The sequence below is a fragment of the Schistocerca americana genome, chromosome 5 (genome assembly GCF_021461395.2).
Source record: "Schistocerca americana isolate TAMUIC-IGC-003095 chromosome 5, iqSchAmer2.1, whole genome shotgun sequence".
In the NCBI taxonomy this organism is placed as follows: domain Eukaryota; kingdom Metazoa; phylum Arthropoda; class Insecta; order Orthoptera; family Acrididae; genus Schistocerca; species Schistocerca americana.
The window spans coordinates 484,266,826-484,291,645 of NC_060123.1; the positions used below are offsets into that span (position 1 = coordinate 484,266,826).

General features: G+C 38.1%; 1 protein-coding gene across 1 annotated transcript in view; it reads right to left on the reverse strand.

Annotated features, from left to right (window-relative positions):
• Positions 1-937: 937 nt before the first annotated feature.
• LOC124615929 (collagen alpha-2(IV) chain) overlaps positions 938-24,820 on the reverse strand; it is a 270,357-nt gene continuing 246,474 nt past the window's right edge. Inside the window, exons 27-31 of the mRNA XM_047144112.1 lie at positions 22,485-22,654; positions 10,170-10,371; positions 5,372-5,543; positions 5,117-5,231; positions 938-2,548 (exon numbers count right to left, since the gene is read on the reverse strand). Of these exons, the coding sequence (XP_047000068.1) occupies positions 2,291-2,548; positions 5,117-5,231; positions 5,372-5,543; positions 10,170-10,371; positions 22,485-22,654 (917 nt within the window). The 3' untranslated portion in view covers positions 938-2,290. The remainder of the gene's footprint in view (positions 2,549-5,116; positions 5,232-5,371; positions 5,544-10,169; positions 10,372-22,484; positions 22,655-24,820) is intronic.

A 24,820-nucleotide genomic window follows, 5' to 3' on the forward strand; every position in this document is an offset into this window, starting at 1 on the left:
CACCATACAAGCATCAAGAATGGGTCCGTGTTTGAATTTACTTAGCTCTGATATAATGTAGTCACAATTGTACAGAACACTGTTCTGGCTATGACTGACATTTAAAAAATGCTGAGGACATTGCACAGGTGCTGTTCATGGTCAAATACAGCGGTAAAGCCTGTAGGATTGTGTAGAATCTGCTTTTATGTACAAGCATGCACTGTTTCCAATTTTTGTCCTATCTCTGTAAAAATGGTTTTGTACGTGTGGATCAAAGAACAAGTTGTCAATGACTGTTACCCTATGCCTTTCAATTCTCTTTGGTAGTTTCATTGTGGGAAATAGTCCAAAGGTGGGCATCAACAATTCTAGGAGATCTTAATCAGCACTACCAAATAGAAAATAGCTGCAGATAAGGAGAGTATAACATTGCTATTACTCTCCCACACTAATGACATTTTTTAATTTTTTTTCTGCTGTCATTTCGAAACCTATCAGTTTGTGTTTCTCCAAATCTACTGTTGTAACAAAGAAATAAAAAAAAGTATGTTCAGCCCAATATACACTAAACAATTTTTGTGTATATTGCAACACTTCCCCTTTCCTAGTTCTATTGTAACACAGCATTAAATCATGTCCATTAGAGGTATCTCTTCAATTTCAGTGATTTTCAACAGATGTTTACATAAATATAAATAACTACTGATACTGCATTTACCCTATCACTTTTCTTATTTGGGATTAGAAGTTTGTCCATTTTATTTCTTGTCTTAATATGTTTTGATGAGAGATACTCCAACGGTGTTCATTCAGATCCACAGATTTATCCAAGCTGTAGTATTTTACTTTGCTAGTATCCTTTTCAAGGGTAACTATATTTGTCCAACAGTTCTGTCTTTTGTATTATATAGTACAAAATCGTTCTGTTCTCTGGTGTAAAATAATAACACTCAAGTATTTTAAAACATTGTTTTTAATTTATGTTACAAATTGGCAGTGTTTTCAGACAATATACATTACAAAGTAAGGAGTCTTAAACATTATACTATCATTTACACACATACAGAAACTTACTGATCTTCACATCACATAACACCCAATTTCACTCTTTGGAAATAAAAAAAGGAGTGTAAATGTTTAAAATTATTTCTCAATAAAACATTCTTGGCAGTTATTACATCTTACATCATCCGCTTCTAATACTAGTAATATTACACCACATTACTTACACATGGTTGTGAAAGCATTTATAATTTTAATGCAAAAGAGCTGTAAAAATAAAGTTACAAATATACACTGATTGTCAGTATAATACATTTAAACACTTATCAGTGGTTGGTTACAGTGATGATCCATCAAGAGAAGTATGTAAACTTAAAACAAATGTTTATATATGGGTTAAGAAAAACTGAAATGCAAATGAACAAAAACTTTTGTATGACTTTTCCACTGACACTTGCACATGAAATACAGAACATTGTCACAGAATTTCTGAAAATGAAAAAAATAATTATTGTCAGTAAGATATTCCATTGAAAAAAAGAAATAAAAGAAGGCAGATCATTTGTAGAATTATTTAAATTACACCATCAACATCATAACAAACAATAAATGCATCATTTGTTCAACTTTCATTGACAATAACAGATGAGTTGACTAGAGCATCTTTTATTGACACAGTATCAAGGCAGAACCTGATGCATCTTTACCTCAGCAAATTTGTATAATATATGATACTATGGCAGTTTAGTATAACATTCAGCTTTCGCAAATTTAATTCTGTTTAGGAAAAAGGTTTTAATTTACAACACAAGAAACTTCAACTAACATAAATATATAACTTAATAACACATTTCATTATGAGTTAAATTACATTGAGTCTGAAGTGCCAGTCCTCTTTTCTTGAGGAAGGAGATGGGAGTGAGATGGGAGAAAAGGACATATATACTACAGTAAAGTGATATAGCACCAATAATTTTTTTCCACCAACACATATAAACACGATGCAGTGAGAGACATCTTACAAGAAGCACAGAAAAGTTCTTTCTTTGAATGCTTCACTATGTATTTCATACAGTTTGTTACACCTCTTAACAGCCTATGTGGTGGACATATTCCAAGGAAAGGCTTTACTTTGATACCAGTATGGAAGTATAACACATCACTACATTAAGGAACACATCACAACTTTCAGCAGAATTCTTTTCTGTAGATGAACACATGATATCCCATGAAACCCCTTGAAGGAGCCATGGAAACAGAGAAGTGAGAACAACACAATGAGTGCAAACTGTTTACACATGCTGCTCTACGTATTCTTGATGCAGACCTGGCACCGACTCACTCTTGTCCTCAAGGTGCCTGCCTTGAGAGTCTGGCTCTGGGGCACGCGGAACTGGTTGGCATCTTCAATTGTCGCCAACCAGAAGCTGAATTTGTTGGCAAAGTAGTGGCAGGTGCCCCTAGCTCCATTACATTCAATGAAGGGTGTTGCACGGAAATCTTCCAAGCATGAACCTGGACTTGCTAACGATTGTCCACCGCCTTCAGCCCCAGCTGCAGTGTGCTGTCAATGTGGTTTCAGATTAGTACCATGGTTATTGTTATGGTATCCTTAAGCAAGATTTAAGTAAATAAATTCTTATTGCTTTAACAAAAAGTAAACAGATCTTAGAAAATCCTATAAATGAAAAACACACATGTCTTTTATTAGACTGCAATAATCTGTCAGTCTGGGAAGTGCTTACTTATCATATTACTAACAAACTGGTACAACTAAAACTCATGGATTCCATGAAATTCTGTGTTAAAGCTTCAGTTAAATTCCCTCAAGCATGATCTAGTTACCAAAGTTTTCATGTCGGGTGCTCTTTCTTCATAACACACCATCTTCAGATATACTTCTCATGCAAATTTCATGTCACATACATTTGAAGCTCACCCCTTTGTGATGTAAAAGGCAAGGAGTAAAATGTCGAAGTTATTTCTTCCCTCATACAAAGAAACTTTTACTATGTATTACCTCACATCTTTCCATTAAATACCACAGGATGTTCAAGCAATGTCCTAAACTTTGTTGATTATGCCTGTGTAAACATACCACTGCTAAATGTCTGCTCACCTTATAAAAAACTTATATTACAGCTAAACCACAGTAAATACATAATATTATGACAAGGATGATTTGTAAGATCATTATATATCCACATGCTGTAATTTATCCACGATTTTCCTCATATTTTCACACAACCTACACTGAAAATGTGTTCTTAAATGACATCTCCTTATTATGAATCAAAGTATGGCTTTTTGTTAAATTATCTATTTCTGATAGATTCAGTACCTTTCAAACATGAACATATGAACTGAGCAAGCCCATTACCAGCACTATTACCTTGGCTGGAAATCATGTGATCAGTTGAATGTTGAGAGGAAATGGGCTGAGAGAAATACTTGTAATTTTTTTTTTAAAGATGAATCCACTGTATCCACTGAACAAGTCTTCTACTATGAGTACTCTCACGCTAAAATTAACATCATTATTGTGCTTCATACCTTCTAATACTCCAGGTGGGTTTCAATGTCTTTCAATTAGCAATAATCAAGTGCAGATTAATTTTTAGTTTTTTTGTATTCAAGGGCAGCTGACAATATACTTACCAAACCTCAGTCTTATCAGTGCTTTCTCAGAATACAAAACATCCAAAAAGAGTTCATAATTATAACTTACATATTCTGTCAGGCCATTACTATAACTGTGAACAAAAATTAGCATAGTATATGACTCTTTAGACATCTGATATTATATCTTTGTCTGATGAACAGCTATCACCCAAAATAATGCATTTGAGCTCAACTGTGAAGAAATCTTTAGTCCAGTCACTTATCGAGCAAAATATCTCATAGGTATTCCACAGCAATGTATTTGACCTCACTGGAAAACAACTAAATATTGTCGCAAACCATTTGTGATAGCATCATAGAATAAAACTGTTCAGACTTTTGCAGCCTCCTCTTGTACCTTAGTGGTCATCTTGACAGCTTTGGCCGATGATTGTTAAGTGTTTTTATGGCATTTTGGGTGATAGCTGTTCATCAGACAAAGATATAATATCAGATGTCTAAAGAGTCATATACTATGCTTTGTCAAAGATTCATGCTCCATTGCTGGAAGTGAATGTTTAACAAATAATCTTTTCAGTTTTTCTGTAATTGTTGTCAGTTCTTGAACTCAATATTACAATATAGTGTGGCTGAGATATACCTGTTCTTACTGTATCATAATGCCATTTGTCTAGTAAAGCACTTTTACTTTGTCTCCATTCTTTATTCTTCTAAGTTATGAGGATATTACCAAAGGTTATATTTGTTTTGGCACCTCCTCTCTTGTCTCACAAAATACCCCCCCCCCCCCCCCCCCCCCGCCCAACCACCCACTCCACTAACCTACCTCCTCCCACAGTAGTGGATATCTGCGTAGACTAAAAGACATCAAAATCTTGCACGATTATCCAAGCTGTACCACCAATCAGTCATCTGCCTATCCTCATTTCTGTTTGTTTTTCCATCATGAATTTTCTATTTTTGTAATGTATCTGTCTTCTGTGTTAGCATAAAAATCCATATGCTCATCAACCACTCCACTACCTAATAAGGTATATCGGAGTGTGTTAACCTTACCTTCTTTAAATTCATAACAAATTAACAAATTTATTCCCTTCATTTATAATAACAGCAATATTTCTAACTTTTATAATTAGCAACATGTTTTAAGCAAATAAAAGGTGCTTGTGAGGTACAGTGTCCATTCCTGTTGAGTAAACCCTTAAATAAGAGTATTACTTTTACAGATGAATTCAGAATGTACTGTTACTGGGAAAACAACATATTGACTGACAGCACAATTGTGCTCTTAAAGACAAATCTCTAGACCAGAATATACCTGGCCAGGAAATTTTCTTTGTCTCTCTTTGGGTTTTTCTATCTTTCCTTTCCTTTCCTTTCCTCTGTCTACTGTGATTCACATTTTAATTTTTTTGTATTTTATTTGGTTCTCTGCTCAGTCACTTGATATTTAACAAGCTACACATCATTTTCTGATTATAATAACTTAAAAACTGCCGACAACACTTACCATGACAAAACTGTATCCTATCCAGAGTCCAGACCAACCAAATGGACATTCTGGTACTGTGTCAGATTGACTGTGGACAGCTATTATATTTGCTGGAGCTTCACAGACAACACACCTGTATGGACAAGAAATGATAATTAACAGCAATAAAAACAAAATAATAGGTGTTTTAAGTGTTTACTACCTTATAAAAATATCTGTGCAATTCTTATTTGCTATTTCTATTGTGGATAGAAGTCCCAAATTCTTACTGACCTTGAAATGAACTGCCGAATAGCACTCTCTTCTACAGGCATCATTGGTATGGCCTCATTTGTAGATAGCCAGTAAGACTTATCATTGCGACTGGCATAGTTACACACATCATTAAAATCACAGAACAAAAATGGCATTGTGCTGAATTTCTTCACACAGGATCCAGCAAAACCTTTTGAAGGAAAAAAGTTACATTAAATGAAATTTTTAGGAATCTGAAAATATTTGTGGCAATGCTAATCTCATTTCAAACTGCGATTTAGGGAATACAAATGATTCACAAATAAGTTGATTTATGGATTTTTGTCCATGATGGTTTTGTGAAATCCATTAAATTGAAGGCAAGCAGCCAAGAAAATTCCAGAAGAGATAGTATTTGCATGGCTGCATGCACAAAATATAATTCATACACCTTGAAAACCTGAAAATTCACTTGGTATTGTACATTAGAATGTTTTCCTTATTTTGAAGGCACGTTTTCTGTTTAGGGTAGGATGGGAAACAACAGCACAAGATGCTTATTCTCTTCATGGCTGTGCTGCCGGATATGATTGTCTTCACTACACGATATTTCGGCGATCCATCTGGCCGCCATCTTCAGATGCGATTGCTGAGTACACGATCATGCCAGAACTGAATGAACATCAGAAACAGCGGCTCCTTTATACCCTGGGTCCATGCCATTGTGTCTGCATGCGAAGGGGAAGAGCTGCCCCCTGCGAAGTGAAGAAATGCAGCGCCACTGGCAGTAGAAACTGGTGAAAGTGATAAATCGCAAATTAAGATGTAGTACACAATCTGAGTAACGAGAAGCCAGAGCAATGATTTGTGTCTCTTTAAATGACATGTTATGTCCTTCACTGAGACAATGTTTGATGACAGCAGAGTTTTCAGGTTGGAGCAAACGTATGTGGTGATGATGTTCCACACATTGGTCATGAACAGTGTGAATAGTCTGCCAATATAGGCCTTTCCACAATGACAAGGAATTTTATAAACTCCAGGCTTTCTTAATCCCATATCATCTTTAACAGATTCAAACAGGGCTCTAGTCTTGGCCAAAGACAAAAGAACACTTTTGGTATCATATTAACTGAGAATTCTAGAAATTTTTGAAGAAATCTTCCAGCGAAGAGTAGAAAGGAATTGATTTACTAGTGTCCAGCACTGGTTCAGCTGATGGTCCAAACTGAAAAGCGTGATTAATTTGATGATTGATATATCCATTGAGCTTGAAGACAGCCTTAAGATGATCCAGTTCCAGTGCCAAATTTTTGGAATCAGAAACGGCATAAGCCCTCTTGACCAATGTACGTAGAACTCCCATGCACTGATGTGGTGGATGACAACTAGCAGAATGAAGATAGCAGTCTGTATGTGTGGGTTTATAGTATACGCCATGTCCCAAGGCAGCATTTTCTTTTTTGTGTACTAGAACACCCAAAAAAGGTAATTTGCCATCTTTTTCAGTTTCCATTGAAAATTTGATGTGTGGATGAAGACAGTTAAAATGATCTACAAACCGATTAAGAGCTTCCATTCCATGTGGCCAAACAATGAAAATATTATTCATTTCTTGGAGAAAAACATGTAGGTTGAAGAGAAGTACTGAGTGTGATATCTTCAAAATCTTCCATAAAAAGATTAGTGACAATAGGGGAAAGAGGACTCCCCATAACCACACCATCAGTTTGTTCAAAAAATATGTTGACGATAACACGTAGTGACACAGCTCAGTAGTTTTATCATCCAAAAGTTGACGAATTAACAAGGACTCTTCTGAAGGTACCTGGAGGAAAAGACAAACCACATCAAAACTAATTAAAAGGTCAGATGTTCCATTGCTTAAAGGCTTCAACCATTGAATGAAATCAGCTGAGTTGGATAAATGATGTTCACATTTCCCAATGTAAGGGCTGAGGATGGAAGCAAGATATTTAGCTAAATTATAAGTAGGAGTGCCCAAATTACTAACGATAGGACGAATAGGAGTTCCAGTTTTATGCACCTTTGGTAAACCATACAACCTTGGCAGTACTGCCGACCCTGGATGAAGGTTTTTGATGGCATCCTTTGGCAGGCTGCTCTTCTTAATAAGTGAAATGGTCTTCCGCTTTATCCGGTCTGTAGGATCACCCTGAAGTTTACGGTAAGCGGAATCATCCAATAAACAGGCCATTTTGGATCTGTTAAAGGTGATTGGGATTGAGAAAGCCTGGAGTTTATAAAATTCCTTGTCATTGTGGAAAGGCCTATATTGGCAGACTGTTCGCACTGTTCATGACCGATGTGTGGAACATCAGTGTCACATACGTTTGCTCCAGCCTGAAAAATCTTCCGTTGCCAAACATTGTCTCAGAGATGGGCACAACATGTCGTTTAAAGATATGCAAATTATTGTTCTGGCTTCTAATTACCAGGATAGTGTGCTCAGGGAATCCATCAAAATTCAATTATCTGATGACATTATTAATAGAGATAAAGGTTTTTCTTTAAGCAAGATACGGAACCCTATTTTATCTGATATAAAATAACAACGGTCTCGTTTTTGACCTGCTGCATTTTAATTTGCGATTTAACACTTTCACCAGTTTCTACTGACGGTGGTGCTGCATCACTTTACTTCACAGGGGGCAACTCTTCCACTTCTCGTGCAGGTGCAGTGGTCTGGATCCAGGGTATAAAGAAGCCACCATTTCTGATGTTAATTCAGTTCCGGCATGATTGTGTACTCAGCAATCGCACCTGAAGATGGTGACCAGATGGATCGCCAAAATATTGTGTAGTGAAGACGATCATATCCGACAGCATACCCATGAAGAGCATAAACATGTAAGATGCTGGGAAAATCTACAGACTCACAACAGCACACGATAGTTACTTGAAAGCAAGATTGGTAAGGCAGTTCTCAGATGCATAAGCATTTATTTGGGTGCTGAAATATTTTTGAGAATCAGCTTCCATACAGCCAAAGCCACTGAAGAAAAGAGAGTTCAACTCCTACTTTTATCACATGACATCCCAAAAGCCAATGGATCATGGTTATAAAATGTGTGCAATTTTCTTGACTTTTGAAAAGCATTTTACTGAGTGTGACACCAGCACTTAAGTCTAATCATACAGGGGGTTGGATTGAGGATTTTAAGGTAGGGAGGACTCAGCATGTTACCTTAAAATGAGAGTCATCAACAGATACAGGAGTACTGTCCTCAGCTGAGAAGAATGCGCATGACAGGAATGTGGCGGTCACTCGCTGTCGGCATTGTTATATGCCCTAGACATGATAGTAAGTGCTGGTCTAAAAAAGTTTTCATGATTGCAATTACATCAACATTGTAACTGTATCTGATTGGAAGAGGTTCAAGCAATGTACGTATTTTGAATTATCTCACTTCTTCAATGCAATGATACTTCCAAAATAATGTTGTTAAAATTGTCCATTTGCATGTATAAGCACTACACATGCTGTTTGAGTAATTATTAACTCTGGTACTGTCTATGCAACTACTGAAATGTATTTTTTCATCTGGACATATTTTTCATTTTATTCATTAGAAACAGCAGCAAGAATAGGATCTTCTTGACCATAACTTGCTTTCAGTGTGGATGTGATGTCTGCATGCACATTTCATTAGAATTTTCCTTTTTCTCACTGGTGCTCTATTTAAAAAAATAAAAGACACAGGTAGACCATAAACAGAAAACAATGAAATGCAACAAGGGTGACAATGAAGTTGCCTGGTAAAGCAATATTCTCAATAGCCATGTGGTAGAAGGAAACTGGGGGAAGAACTGCCTCCCCGTTCCCCACCTCAACCCTCACAGCCAATTCTCTTAACTGCCTACTGTAACCTTAGGTGTGTCCAAGGCATGTGTGTTGGGACCATTACTATTCTTGTTGTGTATTAATGACCAGGTAGACAATATTAATACCAACCTCAGACTTTTCGAACATGATACAGTGATCAGTGATGAAGGTGCACAAACATACAGTCAAATCTTAGTAAGCTTACAAAGTAGTACAAAGGTTGACAACTTGCCTGAAAAGTTCAGAAATTGAAAACTGTGCACTTCACTAAAGGCAGAAACATAGTATTCTTTTACTACAGTATCAATGAGACACCATTAGAAACAATCAGCTTATACAAGTACTTGGGTGTAACAATGTATAGGGATATTAAGTGGAATAGTCACATTTTCTCAGTCACAGTTAAAACTGGTGACAGACTTTGATTCAGTGGTAGTACTGTGGGAAAATTCAATCAATCTACAAAGGAGAGTGCTTACAAAACTCCCATGCAACATATCCTAGAATATTGCTCAAGTGTTTGGGATCCAAACCAAACCGGATTGACAGAGGATATTGAACACATACAAAGGAGGGTACTGTGAATAGTCACAAGATTCTTTGATGCATGGAAGAGTGTCACAGACATGCTGAAGAATACTTACAAGGATTTGAGATGCTAGTGTGAGGAATCTAGGAATATGCAACAGCATGATACATAGCACTCTTATGGGACTCACAAAGTCAAGACTACACTAACTACAGTATGGACAGAGGAATTTATGCAGTCATTCTTCCCACACTTCATATGTGAATGGAACAAGAAGAAATCATGACAAAGGGGTACAGTGGGAAGTACTCTCTGCCATGCTCTTCATAAAGATTTACAATGGATATAAAAACAGATGAAGAGGCAAATTGTGTTAAAAACATATCAAGCTAGTCAAAGACACAAAAAAGTGCATGAGTTAACTAAATATTAGTGTTATTAAACTAGTGATAAATATTTACCAAGATCTTGGTGATGTGCTTTTTCATTTCCTTCAATATACAGAAGACTGTAACCATCCCACAGCTTGACATGTCCAGGCTCACATTGTGGAATCTGGGTTGTCTGACTATGCCTCACCAACAGAATACCAGTCAGGTAATCAGGCTGTTGTTCACAAGGCAATCCAGCATCACCTTTTGGTCCGGGATCTCCACGTTCTCCCTGAAGAAGATGTCACAATCATAACATACATTGATATTTTTATCCTTAATTGGTTAGCTGATAATACAGGCTACATGCAAAGTTCTTTTCCTGTAAAATAAGCTTAATAGTTATGTTTTTAGACACTGGTGGATTGAAACTGTGTTTCTACTACCACACATGTAGTTAACAATGTGAATGACTGACAGAGGATATCTTTTATTGTGGCACATTCTCCTTATTTGAGTCATGCATGGAGCCTACATAGAAGACAATATATTTTTGTGCATCCAATATTTTAACAAAATCTTGGAGTCCATACATGAGCCATATGTTATATCTCTGTATTCTATTAAATTCATTGCAGAAATATGATTATATCATTCTGATCAGAAAGTTTCAGGATGTAACTAACATCTTTCTTTTAATGTAATTCAGGACTAAATTATTTGAACAAAAGTAACAATTTGTGTTGTTCTGTCTGAGATTCTCTTAGTGTTCACTTTTAGTTTATTTAATATAGATCCACTCCAAGCAATACTGCAGGATATATTCAGGGAATAATTCATTTGAAATTTCTCTTTCACAAAGAAGCTGCAATTTCATAATACACCAAAAATGAACAAAATGCCATCATTTGAATTACCTAAAATACAGCTTACATTTACATTCCCAGATATGTATAAACCAGTTTGATTTGTGAGTCACCAAAACTCAAGCTCTACAATTTCAAGCCTATTTTTTATCCATAAATTACAGTTTAAAATTATTCTGTAGTTATGATAACAATTTCTTCAAGGCTAGACTGAAATCTTCAGAATGTCAAATTGAAAGTAATTTATAAAATACTACTTTAGTCTAACATATTGTCAAGGATATCTATATTAATAAAGAGCATGGATAATAACGATATTATTACCAGGCCATAAATGCAAATTACAAAACAACTATTGTTACGTCACATTTCCTTAACACACATCTCATGGTAATTGGCTATTATTCTTCTCTCTGGATAATAATCTGCACTCTGAAAACTCATCAGTTCAGTCACAAGTCTATTTAGACAAATATCTCTCAGAGACTACAGCAAAATGAAATTATTGCATGGCAGTGATGGCCATAGGTTTGGCTGCCAAGTTGCAAGTCTTTTCAGTTGACATCACATTGAGTGACTTGCATGTTGATGATCATGACATGATGATGAGGACAACCCAACATCCAATTCCGAGTGAAGAAAATCTCTGACTCACCCGGGAATCAAAACTGGCCCATTGCATTGCAGTCACACACACTAACCACTCAGCTAAGGAGATGGACAGAGACTGCAATGATAAGTTATTACCTTATTGCTTACACAGATTGTCATTTTATGTTTCTTTGTGATGTTTAGGTTATGCGGCATTCTTCAGAATTGTTAAAAATAAGAACTTTATTACATTTGTTACACATGTAACCAGTCTAAAATTGTTATTGCAGCTATTTCGCTGACTGGCATATCAGCAATGACTCAGATCACAACACAGCAGACATTACAGTTATAACAATCTCTGTGCAAATGTTTTCTACACAATAGGTAAGCTTGCTTTTTATGTAATTAATTCACGCTCTTTCATGTTCAGAGATACACCGCTGCACTACATTTTCTTAAATCATTTTACTAAACTGATTATTACATGTAACTGACAAATGTATGAACCTTATCTTTGACTAGTGCCTGACATTTAATTATTCTCAGTAAAAACCTGATTATTACAGATCCATCACCACCCCTTCCACCAGTGCCAAGATGTGTAGCCTACACTCATTATTTAAGCACATTGTATATTGTTAATCAATTCAGTTAAATACTATGTGTTCTCTGTGTCATAGTGCTTCAAGGTAATTAGCTTTATTTGTTTACAATGTGTATTTAATAGTTCATGTTTCACTGTTGAGATTTAAAAAGACTGTAATAAACAAAAGTAAAGTGGCCACTCACTGTATACTGGAGATGCTGAATCGCAGATAGGCACAATGAGAAGACTCTTCCACACACACACACACACACATGTGACTGCAGTCCAAGGCAACCGTAGCCATCAACTGTATAGGCCAAAAGCTTTATTTGGAACAGTCATTTTGTTGTGCCAATCTATGACTCAGCATCTCTGCTATATGGTGAGTGGCAACTTTCCTTTCCATAATATTGTTACAGTCCATCCTGGGTTTTCCACTGTTTGACTGTAGTAAACAAAAATGATACATGCCTGTTAATGTAAGGCCAGAGATGGTATCAGTGTATTGTTTCTCTAACAAGCTGGCAATGTGACTTGTTACTAACCATGGAGCGGCAAGTTGAGTATTTAACTTTTTCTGTGTTTTATTTACAGTTTAAGTCTTAAATTATGTGCATGTTATTCTGTTTAAGAGGTGTAATCTCACGTTTATATAACTGTAAAGTATAAATTCAGGCAGTCTGTAGTGCAGTTGTCATTTCTTTTGAATAGCCAACAACACAGCTCAGTAAGGTGGCAGTCTGCATTTGTGACATGTCAGGATTGTAGCAAGTTGCATATTTAGTTTCTCTGTGTACTGTGACAGTTTACTTCTTAAGTTAGTTGTGATGAGATGGATAGCATGTGTGCACGCTGTGTGTGGATGCAAGATGAGCTGGCTGCAATTCACAAACAGCTGAAGGTGCTTTTGGCTAAGGTCAGCGTTTTCAGGCTGCTGTCTCGGAGTGTACTAGTGGTGGAGAGTTTGGCATATTGCATGGGACACCTCAGGTTTTGCTTGTTTAGTTCACGGTCCCTGCTGCCGAGGTACTTTCAAGTTTACTTGTCACGATGGATCTGCCCTCACCACTGGCTGAGTGGCAGGTGGTAAAACATTTGGGTCACTCACGGTGGTGGGTCAATGTGGAACCTGGTCATCTAGTCTTGCCCATTCACCCTGTGAATGGATTGATGGCCAGCCACTCCTTCAGCAGGGTCCTAGTAGACATATGGGGGGGGGGGGGGGGAAGCTTCAGTGTAAGGGCTATTATGCAGCCCCTTAGGCAAATAGCATTCAGGACTAGAAAGAAAGTTGATGTGAGGCCAGTCTGTCTACTGGGAGGGCCCAATCTGAGATATGGAGGAGGCTTTTTCTGTGGCTATCCAGCATGCAGGGTGCAGTCATCTCCAAGTTGTGGCTCACATTGGCACCAAAGACACCTGTCACTTTGGATCTGAGGTCATTAACATTTCATATGGGTAACTGGTGGAAGTGGTGAAAACTACTGGCGTTCCATACAGGGTGCAAAGCTAAGCTCACAATTTGCAGCATTTTTGCCAAAGTTCATCAGTTTCTTTTGCTTCAAGTGGAGGTTCTCAACAAAAGCTTCATTAGCTCCGTGAGTGCTACTGAATACATTTTCTGAAAATTGTCTTGAGCAGTTAGATCAAGAGCCCACACACAGTGGAAATATTTTAGACCTTGCAGCTACACACAGGACAGACTTTATCAGTGGTGTCAATAAAGAGACAGGGATTAGTGATCAGGATGTCGTCATAGCAACAATGGTTACTACAGTAGTTATTAAATCAATCAAGAAGGGCAGGAGAGTACTTCCGCTGCAAAGAACAGATAAACAGTTGTTGGTATTTCACTCAGACAGTGAATGGAAATGATTTAGTTCTAGTATGATGAATTTAGGGGAATTCTGGTCAAAGTTTAAACAGACTCAAATCACCCTCTGAAGAAGTATGAGCTGAGTAAGTGCTTTAAGGACAGAAAAGACCCACCATGGTTTAATAACAAAATTTGCAAAATGCTGAGGAAGCAATGACTGTTGCGCTCTTGGTTCAAAAGAGAACACAAATGATGAAAGGCAAAAGTAAGTGGAGGTTTGTGCATCTGCAAGAAGATTGATACATGAAGCACACATATGACACTATCATACCTTAGCAAATAATCTTGCTGAGAAGCCATGATGGAAGATAGCTAAAGGAAAGCTGAAGTTCTAAATTTTGTGTTTCAGAATTCATTCATGCAGGAGGAACATATAGACAGTTCACATTTGACAATAGCACAGATTCCCATATGGAGTAATAGGCATCCCTGGTATATAGAAGCAACTGGAAGATTTGAAAACAAATAAGTCACCAGGTTTGATTGGAACTCCAATTTGGTTTTACAAAGAGTACTTTATGGCATCAGCCTCTTACTTAACTTGCATTAATTATGAATGTCTAGCCCAGCATGAAATCTCAAGCGACTGGAAAAAAGTGCCCGTCATTCCTGTACATAAGAAAGGTAAGACAATGAACCTGCAAAATTATGGACCACTATACTTCACAATGGTTTGCTGCAGAATTCTTGAATATATCCCCTATTTGAATATAATAAATTTCCTTGAGACAGAAAACATTCTGTCCACAAATCAGCAAGGTTTTAGAAACCATCACATGTATGAAACTTAGCTTCTCCTTTTCTCATGACATTCTACACACCATGGGTGTAGGGCATCAGGCAGATTCCATACTTCTAGATTTCCCAGGGAAGTGTGAATGGACTGCAGTTATTCTCCGTGTACATAAATGATCTGATGGACATGATGAGCAGCAATCTGCAGCTGTTTGCTGATGAGGCTGTGGCATATGGAAAGGTCAATTATTTCTGATTGACATAATAAATGACAGCTTGTTCTAAATGTAGAAAAATGGAAGTTAATGCAGATGAGTAGATAAAACAATCCCGTAATGTTCAAATACAGTATTAGTAGTGGGCTGCTCGACAGTCATGTTGATTAAATATCTAGAAATAACATTCCAATATTATATGAAATAGAATGAGACAGAAGGACAGCAGTAGGAGAGGCAAATGGTCAACTTTGATTTATTGGGAGAAATTTAGTAAAGTTTATCTGTGAAGGAGACCATGTAGAGAACACTCAAGTACTGCCCAAGGATTTGGGAATCCCACCAAGTTGCATTAAAGGAAGATATCAAAGCAATTCAGAGGTGGGCTGCTAGATTTGTTATTGGTTGGTTCGATCAACACAAATATTCCAGAGATGCTTTGGGAACTCAAATGGGAATACCAGGAGGGAAGGTTATGTTCTTGTTGAGGAACACTATCAAGAAAATTTAGAGAATTGGCATTTGAAGCTGATTGCAGAACTATTCTACTGCTGCCAGCATACATTTCACTTAGGGACCATGAAGATAAGATAATAGAAATTATGACTTACATTGAAGCATATAGACAGTTGTTTTTCTCTCACTATATTTGTGAGTGGAACAGAAAAGGAAATGATTAGTAGTGGTATAAGGTACCCTCCACCATGCACCATATGGTGGCTTACTGAGTGTGTTTGAAGATGTTGACGTAGATGTAGATGTAGAATAAAAAATAAAATCAGTCATTTTTCATAGGTATGCACTTCTATGTCATGTCTCAAAAATATAAGACAAAAAGATTTTACAATAAGATATCTTGACAAAATAAGGCATCAGTAGCGCTGGAAATGTGAGGAAATAAGAAAGGTGAAAATCTGTGAATGTAAAAGACTATCATTTTTCAGTAAGGAGACTTCCACATCATGTTTCGAAATATGGACACATAAGCACAAGATATAGCATTAAACAGTGTGCTGAAATTAAAAGATGGTGCAAGTTGTTTTCCATTATGAGACTAGGAAATAAATGGGATGTTCATGGAAAAAACTCTTGGCAGATACATTACCAGAAAAGAAAAGAGAGAGAGAGAGAGAGAGAGAGAGAGAGAGAGAGAGAGAGAGAGAGAGAGAGAGAGAGAGTGTGTGTGTGTGTGTGTGTGTGTGTGTGTGTGTGTGTTAGACCCCATGTCCTTACCTGTGAAACATCTGAGACACTTACAAAGATATGAAGATATACCAGAAGAATATAGTCCAACACAAGAGTCCATTACTTGGAGAGGTCTATAACAATGAATACGGTAGAAATTTAGATGTGATGTTCAATACTGCTAAAGTGCAACCCAAGCATTAAGACTGAATCACTTGGCGCAGAACATTGATGAAACAACATTAATCACAAGGATAACAACAGAGTTGCCTTATGAATACAAACATTTTGGTAGCGCATGGGACTCTACTATTAAGAGGACGAAAACATTGGAAAACCTGAAACTAAGACTCAAATCTGGAGAAGATAAAATGAAGAAAAACAAAGAAGAGATAAACTGTCATCCAAAATTATAACAACAAAAAGAATTTTTGAAAGGTGGTGTTTGTTTTGCCACAAAACAATATAAACAGGTCATAGGAAAGTAGAAACAATGTAAAGAATACAGATCATAAACAACTGCAACGTGCATAATGATAGACAAAAATGTTCTCCATTTTTTCCAACTTCGCGGATTTTCACACACATTCTAACAATTGGTTAATGTGCTCAGTATGGGGTGTAACTACCTCTGGCAGCAGTACAGGCCTGAATGATGTCATCAACCTCATGTTGAGGCAATAATGTCCATTCTTCCTGCAGAGCTGCTAGCAAATCTTGGAGAGTGGTTGGTGGATGCTCATGATGCAACCTGTCCCCACTAGTACATCAGAGACATTATGTGTGGGATTCAAAATGGGAGAGCGAGGAGGTCATGCAATGCATGCGATACCTTCTGTTTCCAAGAAAACATCAACCACCCATGCTGTATGAGGTCAAGGATTATTGTCCACCGATACGAAGTCTGGGCCCACTTCACCTCACAACAACCATACATGAGGTCCCAAGATCTTGTCACGATACCTGACAGCAACTAAACTATGCTGATTCACCCATACGATTTCATGAAGAGGCATTTATGTTGTCAACATAATCCCTGCCCACAGCATTAGGGCTCTTCCTTGATATCACTCTCTTTCCACAACATTTGGGTCCCAAAATCATGTTCCACATTGCCTCCAGATGTGAATCTATTGAGAATCACTCTCCAGACCAAATTAGGACTCATCTGTGAAAATAAAATTGGCCCACTGTTTGACCATCCACGAGGCATGTTGATAACTCCACTCTAGATGTTCCCTTCTGTGAAGATGCATCTGAGGTACAATACACCAGGTCTTTGACAATAAAGGACACTCTGCAGAAGCCTTTTGTACACCGTTTAAGTTCTAAGGCAGTACCATCATGCTCCTACAGCCAAATAACAGTCCTCTTTTCTGCTTTCACATTGGGTTTGCTGTGTTCTGGTCTTTTGGGCACAGTTTTGGTCTCTATAAACTGTTGCCACATTTGAGAAATAACAAAATAATTCACTTTAAGCCTCCAAGCCATATCAGGTTGCGACTGTCCTCCAAGCCATATCAGGTTGCGACTGTCATGCCTCCATTCTTCCTGTAGTCCTCCACTACAGAGAGTCTCGTAGGCACCTTCTCTGTGCCATATTGCACCATCTGTGGCTCCGTACACAGTGACTGTGGATGTGGGACTATCCGGCAAATGGTACCCCATTTGATAGGTGCCCTGACATCATTGTTAATGTGGTTGCCATTGACCAGAATAGCATCTTTCATGCAGAACATGATTGTAAAGATATCTATTGACAGTTTGTGTGATTACATCATGAAATAGACATAGGATTGGTTGTTTTTTGCTTCAATTTTGGACACCAGTGTATTATTGCTTTCAAAGCTACTGCCTACAGGAAGAAAGATCAGAATAAAAACAATGAGAAATCAGTGTTTAGTTCACTATGTAAGTCAGTGTAAAATGAAACTTAGTGACAACAGGAACAAAATACAGTGCTGTACCTGTGGTACATATTATCTGGGAGAGTGTTGGGCAATAAAGAGACTGCATCAAATTAGTTCTACAAAAACACAAATCATCCTGCTGAAAAATGTTACTGTAAGAAGGAACATGAGAAAATGTAAACACCAGAAGCACTTGTGACAGAAAAGCACAAAAAGAAAATTAATAAAATAGATATCAAATTTGTTGTTGATAATGGTAGTAAAGAGCACATGTCTGTCACACGAAAGGAAAATTATGTCAAGAGCGAACAGCTGTGAAGGTACAAAAATTAAAGACTACAAATGTGAAGGTACAAAAATTAAGACTACAAATGGAAACTTCATGTACTGTAATCTTGTTGGTGAAGCTGAATCAGAAGAGGTGTTGTTGATAAATGTGTCACATGTCCCTGAATTGTCAAGAAATGTATTTTCAGTAAATACCACTACTGAAAAAGGGGGAGTGTCAATATTTGACATGAAAATGGTGAAGATTGTGAAAGATGGAAATATTATTCTGGAAGACAACAAATAAGAAAATGGAATTTATGTGGTTATCTCACAATCAAAAGCAAGATAATGAAGCTTTTGGCAGTTGCTGAGCTCCTGTGGGGAATTTATCTTTGGTATTTTCAGTTCACTGTGAACAATTGTCTAGTGCACATGTGTTCGAATGTATATTTGTGTTGTAATCAACTGTATTCTAGAAGCCTAAATCTGCATTCTGCATTTCACTGCAAGCTTTTACCCCAGGAAATCCCACAATGCTGACATCTCAATGAACAACAATAGCTAATGCAACTTAATCACTATATTTTGCCTGATTGTCTTCAGATGACAAAAGAGCTGTCTCATGATTGTGTTAGTAACAGGTATGAGAAAGTGACTTTCATGGTGCTTCATGCGATTTTCTTCACGACATGGACCAACCTATATGGACAAAATAGGATGAATGGAGACAGAACACCAAATAGGATACTACGATAGATACCATCCCAGTGGAAGAAAAGGGGTCACCCATGATGCAGCTGGCAAAATGATGTGGAGAAGGCAATGGAAGCAGGAATCTGAATGTTGAGGAAAGTCAACACAGAAGAGGATGGAAACTGGGGACAGAAAAGTGGTGGCATCCATAGATAAACCACAAAAAGAAGAAAAAGAAGACTCAACCTACATTGTATATGAACTGTGCAAATGATATTCTTCTGTTTCATGCTAGGCACTCCAGCAATGACCCAGTTGTAGATGAACAATGTGCAATGACTTTTGATCTCCTTGGTAATTTTGCTGATGAGTTTACTCAACATTCCCTACAACAAGACAATGTTCCACAGACTATTTTACAGTTTACCATATGCAACACATCTGGTTAAAGGAATTTTGTGTATCACCTCCCTCAGGCCATGTGATCCAGCACATAAACATCAAAATTTTTATGGGGCATACGTACAAGAAAGTTTTCATCCCAAGCTACCACCATTCCAATGAGAACAGCCATCAACATGGTTGACAACTGTTGACTGTATTCTAGAGGGCCGCAGCATTTCTGACAACACTTCCTAGTTTGTCACCCTAACACAGGAGAGCATGCATACATTATCAGCTATTTCATCGCAGACCCCCCCCCCCCCCCCCCCCCCCCTCCCTGTAACAGCAAATTCATCGCCACCAGAGAGGCACTGCTTCACTGGCTCGCAAAAACACTGGAGCCACAGTTGCTGCATGGGTAGAGTGGGTAGAGTGCTGTAGACTCAACATGCTGGATCTCTTACAAAATCAACACCTTCTGATCAACATCAGTTCAGAAGACAGTACCATTCCCAGGAAGACTCTGCTTACATCTTCCTACACCAGTAGTCCAACTATTCACTATGAATGACTCTCCTGTCAAAGTTCATGGAAGTCACATGCACCATAGGCTTTGGCCTCTGCAAAACATTTTGATTGCAGGTTTTGGCTGCAAATGTTTGTGAACCAATCCTAGGCAGGGATTCCCTGCAACACTTCCATCTCTCTCTGGAATTATCATAAGTAACCCTCAACCAAACCAATAGTAGAAAATCTGTACGCTGATGGTCCGCCATTATATGCACAACTGGTTTCACAGGTGATCAATCCAGAAGCACCTTCAATGTGCACTCCACACGACCACCATCTACAGCTACTCAATGACTGCCAAACGTTAGAATTGGAGATACAGAAGATTACAATGGCTTCTGCAGGAAGTGAGTTACGTGTCACATATTCTTACCTGCAGCACCTCCAACAGGAGCAGCTCCATAGTCCTGACACAACTAATACCAACAACCATCACAGCTTCAACAGTCGACACACACATACAGCTATGACACATTACAATGTCTGAGCCACCAGAAACTCATGTCAGTATCATGAATTTTTCTTGCTATGTGCATGCATCATCCATGAGTGGTAACCCTCCCCCCCTCCCCGCCCCAGGACTCGCATGTGACTCCTCAACAGAGAGGTATTTACCATGAAACTGGGCATACAATTGATACTATACCAGGTCGTGTGTTTGACAGACATTTCACTCACAGCTACAAACTGCCCAGTGATGTCAAGCTGGCTGCTATTACATCAAGAGACTATCAGCTGATGGGTTCCTTACCATCACAGATCCAATGTTACAACAATCACCTCCTAGCGTGCATACAGAGCCTGATGTTACCACATGCACCACCACGTCACCTCCGCAGTCACCCATCCAACTGCCACAAATCAACACAGACCAGTAATCCCACCACAGCTGCCCCATTGATCTCCACCCTACTTCAGCCAATATCACTGTATTGATAAAAGGCACAGATTGCGATGCCATTTTCATTTTCCTCTCTATTGATGAGAAATGGTCCAGCTCTGCCCTGCGTATCAGCCAGCCACGGCATGGTTCGTCACGCACATATGCACAAAGAAGACTGTATCAGTTGTGATGCCTGGTGACCTCCTGTCCCCCAGTGTTCCACACTCCAATGGTGAGGGGGGCTCTTTAGGGACCTCACCACTGATAGTGGTGAAGTTGCTTAGTGGTTGAGGTCCTCCATCAGATTGTCTTTGGTACTTTCAGTTCATTGTGAACAACTGTCTAATGCAGATATATTCAATTTGTATCTCTGTGTTGTAATAAATTGTATTACAACATCCTAAATCTGCATTCTGTGTTTCACTGCAAGGATTTTCTGCAGGAAATCCCACATGAACATCACTGACATCAAAAGTGACTGTAAAAACAAAGCACTAATGACATAAAAGGTGAAAACCATTCAGCAGCACAAAAGACTAGGACATTCGAATTTCAATTATCTGAAGAAAATACCAGAACTGTGTGATTTTGTACACAAAATTGTGTCAAGAGGGTATGCCTTGTTATGAAACATGTATCATGGTAAAGCAATTCACAAGACCATTTGATACTGTGTGGCACAAGATCTCTTGAGATTATTCACACTGATTTTATTCTACAGAGCCACAGCACCTCTAACAACATTTACAAGTTCGTCACCATATTGAGCAACACAGGATGACATACTCACATTATCAGTTACATCATAGTAGTGACCCTGTCTAATAGTAAATTTGCCACTACCACTGAGTTAGACCAATGCGTTTACAAATCAGATACTGAGAAGAAAATGTGTCTTACTTTACATGTTGATGATGGGATTTTATTTGTGAAGACATCTGCCAATTGAAAACTCCCCTGCAGTAACTAAAAAAATGCTGACATCTCTTGGACATGAAATCAAAAGAACAAAAGAAGGTCCAAGGAACCAGAGATAGGGGTCATGTGTGTGTGAGATGTGTTTGCTTGTGTAAATGAATGTGTGTGTGTTTCTTTTTTTGATGAAGGCTTTGGCTGAAAGCTAATGTGTATGTATCTTTTCATTGTGCCTGTCTGTAACTTAAGGAACCATAAAATGAAAGAGATTTGGTTTTTGGATAATCATCTGACCACAGAAATCCGTCATTTGATGATTTGGGATATCATTTTTACAGAAATTTTCCATTTCCTGAATAATAGGTTGATTATCCATCATGTGAACGAATATGGTGATTTAGCATATGGAAGTATGGTAATAAACAGTCCTTTACACAAAAGAGAAGGATTAGTTTCTTTACAGAGGAGAGAAAACAAATCTTTAATAGCTTAAATTACAACTGAGCTAAGTTATGAGTAGGGCCTACTGCACAACATGTGAGATTTGGAAACCTAGCTGCAGTTAAGTTTCATCAAAGCCCATAAGATTAAAGAAACCTGGAATTGAAACTAGATGACAAGTTTTTTCCTTTTAAATTACACCATCATGACCACAATGACTTCCTAGAGAAAATTATTGCATTTATAATACTAATAAAATGATGAAAATAACACAAAACTAACTTGTATGCCAGCTGTTCCATCAAGACCCATTTCTCCCTTCAGACCTGGTGGCCCTCTTAACCCAGGAAGACCATTGATACCTGGTGGTCCTGGCTCACCCTTTAGTCCTGGAGTTCCAGGAGCACCAGCCAACCCTGGTGGTCCACGGTCGCCCGGCCTTCCAGGTAGACCTACGAACATAAAGAATATCTGAATGTAATAAAAAAACCTTAGTATAAAAATGTGCAACTTAAGTTTCAGTATGACTAACAATAGAAACTTGTGTGCAACATGAGTAAAACAACAAAAAAGTGGATGACTGAAGGAATACGTGGTCAACATTATAAAACAATGAAACTTCGTGGTAGATTAACACTGTGTGCCAGACTGAGACTAAAGTTCAGGACCTTTGCCTTTCACGGGTAAGTCCTTTACCAACTGAGCTTCCCTGCATGACTCACAACCTGTCTCCACAGCTTTAGGAACCATGTCTTTCCTATATCCTTTCTCCCAAAGGTGCTAGTCCTCCAAGTTTTGCAGAACTTCTGTGAAGTTTGGAAGGTAGGACATGAGATGCTGGTGGGAGTAAATCTGTGAGGATGGGTCATGAGTCTTGCATGGGTAGTTCAGTTCGTAGAGAATTTGCCCAAGTTTGAGTCTCAGTCCAGTACACAGTTTTAATCTGCCAAGAAGTTTCATAGCAGTCTGCTGCAGAGTGAAAATTACATTCTATAAAACACTATTCAAATTTTAACTATAAGGATGCATAATGCATGGAATGCATCTGTATTTAGAATATACTGACACAATAACCAAATTTACCAGAATGTGGTAACAGAGAAAGACAGTAACACAATTCTGAAAAAAATGATATGTTGTTGGCTGGAATTTCGATAATGGCACTGAGAGAGCAAACCAGGAAGGGTGACATGAAAGACAGTGATATCTCAATGCTAGATGACGGAAGGATGAATGCAAAGGTGGAAGATGACAGAGTAGGCAGCCACATAAAAGCTGAAAGTTTCAGGCAATGATAAATCTTGCACAATTTTCTGAGCTTTAAGTATGACTCTGTGGTATTTTTCATTCACCTTCTGATGAGTTGCTGCTTTCATTACCTATACAGAGTGTTTCAAAAAGTACTTCACAACTTAAAATATTCATACAAAGTTATTGAAAGAAGATACAGAGCTGGGTTTAGTGTTATTTTGTATGGAAACACATCAAGTTTTTTTACTTTAAACTAAAGATGTTGTATGTGGCTTCCATTAGTTATTCTGCAGACATCCCACAGGAAGCCAATTTTTTCCCAAACTTACTGTAGCATTGCAGGTGTAACTTGCCCAGTGGTGGCGTAAATTCTTCCTCTAAGTTCAGACAGAGAAGCTGGCACAGGAAGTACAAATGCAATATCCTTGACGAATCCCCATTAAAAAAAATCGAGTGGTGTCCGGTCTGGGGAACTCATGGGCCATGCAATTGGCACATCATGGCCAATCCATTGACCTGGAATGCGGTCACTGAGAAAATCCCGGATGTCAGCCAGGTAGTGGGGTGGTGCACCATGTTGCATGAAGTAAATATTTCATTCTTGGTCATCTGGATTGATCTGTGGTGTCAAAAATTGTTGTAACATATCCAGGTACACTATCCCATTGACGGGTCTCTCACGGAAATAAAGAGGGGCCTTACACTTTGTTCCTCCTCTAAGCATAAACAACATTCATTTTAGGGCTACCAAAACATGTTGCAATGTTTCATGTGGATTTTACTGTCCCAAATCCTACAGTTATGTGCGTTAACCTTGCCAATTAAGAGAAAAGTTGACTTATCAGAAAAGATGATTTTGTACGAGAAATGTTCATCCTCATGTAATCAACTTAACATATGCATGCAAGAGTTCTTGTGAGCATTTTTATCAGTGTCTTTTATTGCTTGTATGCAAACAGTTTCACAACACACACCAATAAGTCATACATGAGATTTGCAGTTCATATGATGCACGCTGGGTTGATTTCCTAGGACTGTTGACAAAACATTGTCGCACATGCTCAACAATGTCACCAAATGTGCTTGGATGACCTGATGATTTCCCATGTCTTACCGAGCACCCTGTTTCTACAAAACATTTAGGCCACTCATAAATTGTAGGCCTGCTAGGAGGATTTTCAGCATACTTGGTACAGAAAATGTGCTGAACTGTTTTCGCTGGCTTCAATTCTTCAAACCAAAAACACAGCTAGCATGCTTGGGTCCAGTGCAGGCAGCCATCTCTAGCGCAACTGCCATTAGCGCTCCTTACAGTGCGATTTGGCACCAGTGAACTACGCAAGACAAAACATGATGTATTTCCATAC